At 46.0% G+C, this 7,408-nt stretch overlaps 1 protein-coding gene across 1 annotated transcript in view; it reads left to right on the top strand.

Annotated features, from left to right (window-relative positions):
- Lrrc52 (leucine rich repeat containing 52) overlaps positions 1–4,200 on the top strand; it is a 21,448-nt gene extending 17,248 nt beyond the window's left edge. The window contains exon 2 of the mRNA XM_021199368.1: positions 3,752–4,200. Coding sequence (XP_021055027.1) covers positions 3,752–4,074 — 323 coding nt within the window. The 3' untranslated portion in view covers positions 4,075–4,200. The remainder of the gene's footprint in view (positions 1–3,751) is intronic.
- The last annotated feature ends 3,208 nt before the right edge of the window (positions 4,201–7,408 follow it).

Below are 7,408 nucleotides of genomic sequence, written 5' to 3'. Positions count from 1 at the left end.
GAGAGAGAGAGAGACTAACACACACATTCTCTTTCTCTCTCTCTCTCACACACACACAGAGAGAGAGAGAGAGAGAGAAAGAGAGAGAGACTAACACACACACATTCCCTCTCTCTCTCTCTCTCTCTCTCTCTCTCTCTCTCTCTCTCACACACACACACACACACACACACAAAGATAAAACTAAATTTAAAAGTCAGCAAGGACATAGATCTCTATAATACCACAATCTAAGGGACTTTCAACAGAGTAATATACTAAACAAAGATAAATATTTTTCAGAACAAGGAAAATTGACTAAAATTTGTCTGATGCTAGGCCATAATACAAAGTATCAAAAATGTTCTAAGGACTTTCAAAATGACACGTTTCTAACCACAATAGAACTAAACTCAAATCCAGTTGTCTTTAAAAATTACTAAAAAAAAAAAAAAAATCTCCAAATGCGTGCACGTAGTGGTGACTAGTAGCTCTTATCTCATTAACAGTAATGACCAGATATACTTTACACATTCGAGAGCTAAAACTCCCTCTGGTAGCCATGTAAATATGCGTCACACACAGGATGGACTGTGGCAGGTTCACTAGAGGGCCGTGGGTGAATGGGAATGAAGGGGAACCATGGCATGTCCTCCGATCTATGAGGACCAACGGCTGGGGAAGGTGTCAGGGGTAGAGAGACACTTTAAGGTTAGTTCTTACAAGAACTGGATTGAACTGGATCGGGCAGACTGAAGAAAGAGGCTGTGGGTACCTAGACCATGAGTTGTGTGACATGGTCAGCTACACATGAGGGCCGGAGCAAGAGGTGAGTGGACTAGTGCAGAAGTGAGCCACCAGGAATAAATACAGCAGGGTAGCAAAACTGAAGGCTGTAGACACTGAGAGCCAGGACAGGCGCTGTGGGTGTTATTCTAAGGTCAATCACCAGAGCCTTTTTGATAATATGTATCTAAGAAAAGTTAAACCTTGCAGAGCTGTCTGGCGTTTTTGTATGAGTCGGACCCTAGCTGGTGCCCCTAGAAGTGTAGAGCTGGGAGACTGGGAGGGAAGCTCAGCCTTGACAGTGATGTGATGGGGGAAGGGAAGAGAAGGAAGCTGTAGAGAGAAGCCCAGGCCTCCCTCCTGACAGCCACCCACATCCCTCACCCGCACAGCAGCCTAACAATGCATTAAAATCGCTGCCTAATTGCTCCTTTCAAAGTTAATGCTCTCAAACCGGGAAGTGTGTGTTTAATGTTTAGTCTCATCTCTGCCGCCCAAGCCCCAATTTGAAAGCCAAATCTTTTTAAAAATAGACTGAGATAAACCCCTAGACACAGCCCCGACCCTCAGAATCCCACGTTTTCCTTTTTTCAAATCTGTCTTTCTTTGGATAGGTCCCTGGCAGTTTGAGCAGGTGACCTGGGAAACCTGTCTGGATCAAATCCTGGAGACACTTCAGCAGCTTCTCCCTGGCTCCATTCTTGAACTCTCAGGCAGAGCGGAGGAAGCTCTCCGCTAGGCCAAAGTGTGACTGGGTTTCTGCCTCTTCCTGTCCGGCTCCTCTACCGGAACCCTGTCCATTAGAGCAGGGTGGCCCAAGGGATATCTGGCCGGAGGGAAATGGCTCCCTCTCTTGTTCTCAGTGATCACTGCAAACATTGCACTGGCACAATCTTTGCACTGGCTTCTAGATTTACAGTCTCCAGCCACAGCCCATTGGCAGTAGGTACCGATGACATCGGAGGTGTAACTTTCCTCCTGGAACACTGACACAGAAGTAAGGGGCAGGAACCATACCCCTTCCACTGTTCTTTCCAGACACCCAAATCTACCTGCTATTCTATAATTCTCCCACAGATAGCTTCTGTGAGGAAGCCAAACCTCCTTCCCTAATGTCCTTGGTAACAAGGACATTGATGTCACCACACCGTTGCACAGTTCCTACCCTGGAGTTAAAAGGAGCTTTTCTGTTACATCCTTTGGTTGTAGCTCCCATGTCTTCCCTCCCTGGAACAGCTCAGTCCTGGTCTTCCGTGTTCAGTCTCCTGGCTAGATCCTTTGAGGTATCTAGAACCTTCAAATCATGAAACTTCCTAAGTCTCTACTTCCTTGTTTATAAAATAAAGATGAAAACATAAAGACCAAGATGGTTATAATCATTACATGAGATGAAATGCGTACTCTAAAAGCATATAAAACAATAGTTTTAGCTACAATGGATGAATTGATCACTGAGAAGCCTGGCCTTGGCTCTGGGCTGCCCCTTATTTATTTCTTGTGTGCTGCGTGTGTTCACCTGTGTGCCTCTACATCCACATCAGCATGGTGCAGTACACAGAGCCAAGCTAGGAAAACACAGCTGAGGGCCATGCTCTACGTGCTGTGCGTACCTGGCACAGTAGCCTGTCTGCCTTCTCGCCTTGTTAACTACCCTGAGAATACATATCACGGCTTGTGCCTGTAGACGGGAAAGTAAAACTTAGAGAGGAAATGAGGTGTCCTGCCAATATCTGCATGACTGGCAACTGATGATTTAGACTAGGCAGCTCAAGGGCCCCCTCTTCCTTCTGCTGTATACTGAAGTACACTGTGCTGGATCTGGGGCAGCACTCAGAGAAGCAGCCAGGGAACTGAATCAGCTGCTAACTGGGACTGAGCAATCAAGTCGTTTGTTCGTTCATTCGTTCGTTCGTTCGTTCGTTCGTTCATTCGTGGGACCAACTGGTGAGTGCCAATGCCATTGCTCAGAAGCAGAACTGCTTCACCTACTGGCAGAGCCTTAATGCTGAGTTTCACAGACATCCATACCAAGACTTTTCCAGGAATCTTGGCCCTTCCTGAAGGTGAATGGTTTCTGATCCTCTTGGGCGATATTAGCGGTCTCTGTTAATTGGCTTTTCAACAATATGACAAAATACAGGAGAGCAACAACTTTAAAGGAGCAAAGGTTTGCTCTGACTCTTGACTTCCCAGGCTTCTGCCTGCAATTGCTCCATCCCTTTGCTGTGGGTCTGTAGTCAAACAGAACTCCAGGGCAAAGAGCAGAGCGTGGAGCAAAGCTGCTCCCCCATCGTAGCCAGGGAGCAGAGCAAGGATCCAGGGAGAGGCAGAAACTTCTCAGCCACACCTCCTGACCACCCTCCTCCACCTAGGCCCCTCCTCCTAAAAGTCCCTGTCTATGAAGTCACTGGTAACTCGGAGTCCTTTCAGAAGTTGTCCCCTTGTGACCTAGCCACTCAATAGCGCCACCACCAGGTAGGAACCAAGGTATCAAACTGTGCACCTTTTAGGAGGACAATTCTCATTCAACCCACAAAGTAGTCCCTGACTTGGCTCAGGCACTAGTACAGAGAAGGAGGGGGGACAGGCAAGGGTAGGCTGAAAGGACAGCTACGTGAAGCCGGTAAAGCCTGGTGCAGAGAGAGGTCCCTACATCCCATGCTTCCGTTCCCAACCTTCTGCCCACTGTCGGGGTGTCTCCTCCCCTTAGAGAGGGTCTGGATGCAGCTAAGCCTGGGTGTAAGATGGAGTTTCAGACACCGCACTTTTCAAACTGTAGTATGTCACCAGATGCTCTGGGAGTCTTGATATAAAGCAGATGAGCCCCGACAGCCTAGTGTGGGCCTGAGATTCTGTATTTCTAACAAGGTCTAGGCGCCCATAGGCCACACTTTGAGCAGTGAGCTCCAGATACCCCTTCCCTTTGGCCTAGGACACTAGGAATTCTGATGTCTCAGCGCCCCACCTGCTGTGTTTCTCTTCACAGATGCCCAGAACGCCACGTGTACGGAGCCCACTGAGCTGAAAGGGTGGCCCATCACAAAGGTGGGGAATCCACTCCAGTACATGTGTATCACACACCTGGACCAGCAGGACTACATCTTCTTACTGCTCATCGGCTTCTGCATCTTCGCTGCAGGCACAGTGGCCGCCTGGCTCACAGGCGTATGTGCTGTGCTATACCAGAATGCCCTCCGAACATCGAGCGGGGATGATACCGAAGATGAAACGGGGAGTAGGTTCACCAATCAGATTTTTCGAAGCAGTACACACTTGGGCCCGGTGCGTCGGTTCCCTGAACTGATCTAGCTGTCAGAGGGCACCACCGACTGTGCCTTCCCTGGTCTAGCTCCCTGCTTCCTCTCTTACCCTCCCATCTTACCATCACTGGCTTGGAGACTGAAGCCTTCTAGTAAAATAAAATATTTGGTGGTTATTTCTGAGGCTGGTCCCTTCCTGCTCCACCGGCCCATGTGTGCTGCTTTGAGCTCAGTAGGATGGAATTAAAAAGTCCAAAAAACTTGATGGATTCATCAAAATAGCAAGAAAGTCCACCCTTAAAGCAAGTGGACATGTATTTAACTACTATGTCTCAAAAGCAAATGCTGGAGGGAAGAGATGAAAAATCCAAGGGATAGGAGATTCTCAGAGAGTAAACAATCTGCAGCAAAGTGAAAAGTCCTGTGTTATCTTCACATGCCATCTTACAGTTATCTCAACCATCAGGTGACAATGGTATAACCTACCAGTGAGAACCCGAGACCTGGGCATATTTAACTGCTGTCTGCAGGAGGCCACGTTCTCTCTCTTCCATGAAGCCACCTCCCTAGCGTATACTTAGCAACATAACCAAAGCTCATTGTCTAACATAGTTAGATATAACTACTATGTCACAATGCCTTGGCCCAACAGAAATGTGAGGTACACAGCCGCATCCCTGTTAACAGAGTCTTTAACTGCCTGGTCTTGTAACCAGTCCTGTGCACATTTTGCCCACCAGGTCACCTATTCGATGTGACCCTTGTGTTTCTGAGGTACTCAGTCAGACAGTAGCAAATTCCAGTTTGCACAGGTGTGGTAAGAAGAGGAGCAGTTGTTAACTGCCTGACACCAAAATGATGCTCTGTGGTCTGTGAGCCGTTGTCCTGACTGAAGTGCTCAGAGGAGCAGCAAAGTGTACACACTTGTGGTCCCATTGTCAGGGCTGCACACACAAAGGGAAGGGGAAGAGAAGAGAAGGGTGACAACGCAGGCCCGAGGACACATGCCAGGCTTTCCTTTGCTTCTTACCCAGATCAAGTCACACTCCTGGTAAAGGTTCAGATGGTAATCCCCATCGATGAAGGCCATGTCACTAAAGCCCCAGCTAGACCCATTTTTGCCTCTAGGTCTCTAATCAGCACTTCCTCTCAGTTTGCTTAGGCAGTGGTTTAGAGCATGGGTCTCGAGTGAGAAGCTGACATCTATGCCCAGTTTTATATTTAATTACTATGTATATCCAGGCTTCCTACTTCTAATGATCTGAAGTGCAGAGGCCATCTTCTCTTACTAGTTGCTCTCTGTTCTCTGAGTATTCAGTACACGATGGTGCCTCACACACAGCAGGGGCTCAGTCAGCATTAGGGATTGCATTCCCCTCAAACCCACGCCAGCAACCGCTCCCACATTGTGGTCCTGAAGTGAGGAGTGTCCATGGGTGAGTTATTTCACTTCTGTGTGGTGCCCCTGTGTCTTCCTTTGTATAAGACAAAAGTCATGGTATATGTCATTTGGGGAAACTGTGAGAATAAAATGAATATCAATCACGAGAATCCATTTTAATAGATATTTGTGTTGGAATAACTTCGGATTGCAGAGAACTCTCAATGAAAGTTTCCATATGTACTTAACCTGCTTCCGTTAATGCTACCTCATATTACAGTGGGGTGTGTGTTAAAACTTAAAAGTGTATTGTAATATCTTTTGTCTTGTTTTTTCTTTTCTTTTTTCAAGATTTATTTATTATATGTAAGTACACTGTAGCTGTCTTCAGACACTCCAGAAGAGGGAGTCAGATCTTGTTACGGATGGTTGTGAGCCACCATGTGGTTGCTGAGATTTGAACTCTGGACCTTCAGAAGAGCAGTCGGGTGCTCTTACCTGCTGAGCCATCTAACCAGCCCTTGTCTTGTTTTTTCAAGACAGAGTTTCTCAGTGTAGCCCTGGCTGTCCTCTAACTTGCTCTGTAGACCAGGCTGGCCTCGAACTCCAAGATCCTCCTGCCTCTGCCTCCCCAGTGCTTGAATTAAAGGTGTGTGCCACCACCCAGCTGAAATAGAAGTCTTAATTAAACTCCACACTTATCTGGAGTTTCTCAGTTTTCCCTTCATGTTGTTTTCTGTTCTATGATCCAATGCAAAACACCACACTGGCATTTAGAACATTTTTTATAATAATAGTAATTACATCTAGAATATATTAGATAGTTCTAGAAGCCAGACATTATATTAAGTGTGTGTATATACACATGTGTGTGACTGTATCATTAAATCATTAGAATCTTATGAGATCACTATTACTCAATTTGGGTATGAAATTGAGGTTTACGAGGTAAAATTGCTTGCTACATGTTACATAGCTAACAAGGCCAGAAGCCAAACCAGCTCTATCTGGTTATATGTAGTTTTCTCTAAGATATTTTTCAGTGGTTTTTTTTTTGATCCCTAGAAATTTTCATAACATGTACTTTGATCATATTCACCCAATCAGCAAACTTTTAATCAATACTATCTCTGAAAATTAAACTACTAAAACAGTATTGACAGAAGAAATGGAACTCAGTTTTTCACAATAGGTTCTCTGTGAAGACGATGGTACAGAGTGGACATAGCATCTTACCTAATGGGTCCTGAAGAGGCTACGGGGCATTGGGGTTCCAGTACTTCTTGGTGGAGACAAAAGTCAACAAAGTACTGAATGAGAGATAGGCACACAGTTAGAAGGAACACACACACACACACACACACACACACACACACACACACACACACTATGTAGTAGAGAGTGTTAGAAGCTTTCCAGAAAGGAGAGCCATCTAAGCTGTGGCTTACAGGTCAAGATAGGATTATCCAAAGTGGCAGAGCAGAGAGGTAGGTGACAAGAAGGCTTTCTAAACAAGAGCTGTGCACACAACAGCTGTGAGTTCGAGAGCCTAGCACATTGCTGCGGTTAGAATATACAGACAAAAGGAAAGGAGACAGACAATTCTAGAGAAAGAATGCAACAATCCCCACCCCACCCCATCCCTGCCCAAGGGCCTTCTTAGACTAGTCGGAGCACATCAATGGGGGCAGACTACCCTGTAGTAACGGGTAATTGCAAAGTAAGCCTGACTTAGCACTTACTTGTATAAAATCATGTGGGTGGGGCAGCCTTTTCTGGATCTTCTAGCTACAGAACCTAGAACATGAGCCTCAGAAAAAGAAAAGAAATGTAATAGTATGTTTGGGCCTAAGCAGTTAATAGCTCATGCAACTTCCACTCGTTCTTTTACATAGCCACTCTGACCCTACTGTAAAAAAAGTATGTGCCAAGGAGACAAAATGCTATGATAATATACACTAACACACACACACACACACACACACACACACACACACACACA

Source organism: Mus pahari, chromosome 5 (genome assembly GCF_900095145.1).
Source record: "Mus pahari chromosome 5, PAHARI_EIJ_v1.1, whole genome shotgun sequence".
Taxonomy (NCBI): Eukaryota; Metazoa; Chordata; class Mammalia; order Rodentia; family Muridae; genus Mus; species Mus pahari.
Note: the sequence above shows the minus strand (reverse complement) of the source record. Positions and strands in the feature narration are given on the sequence as shown.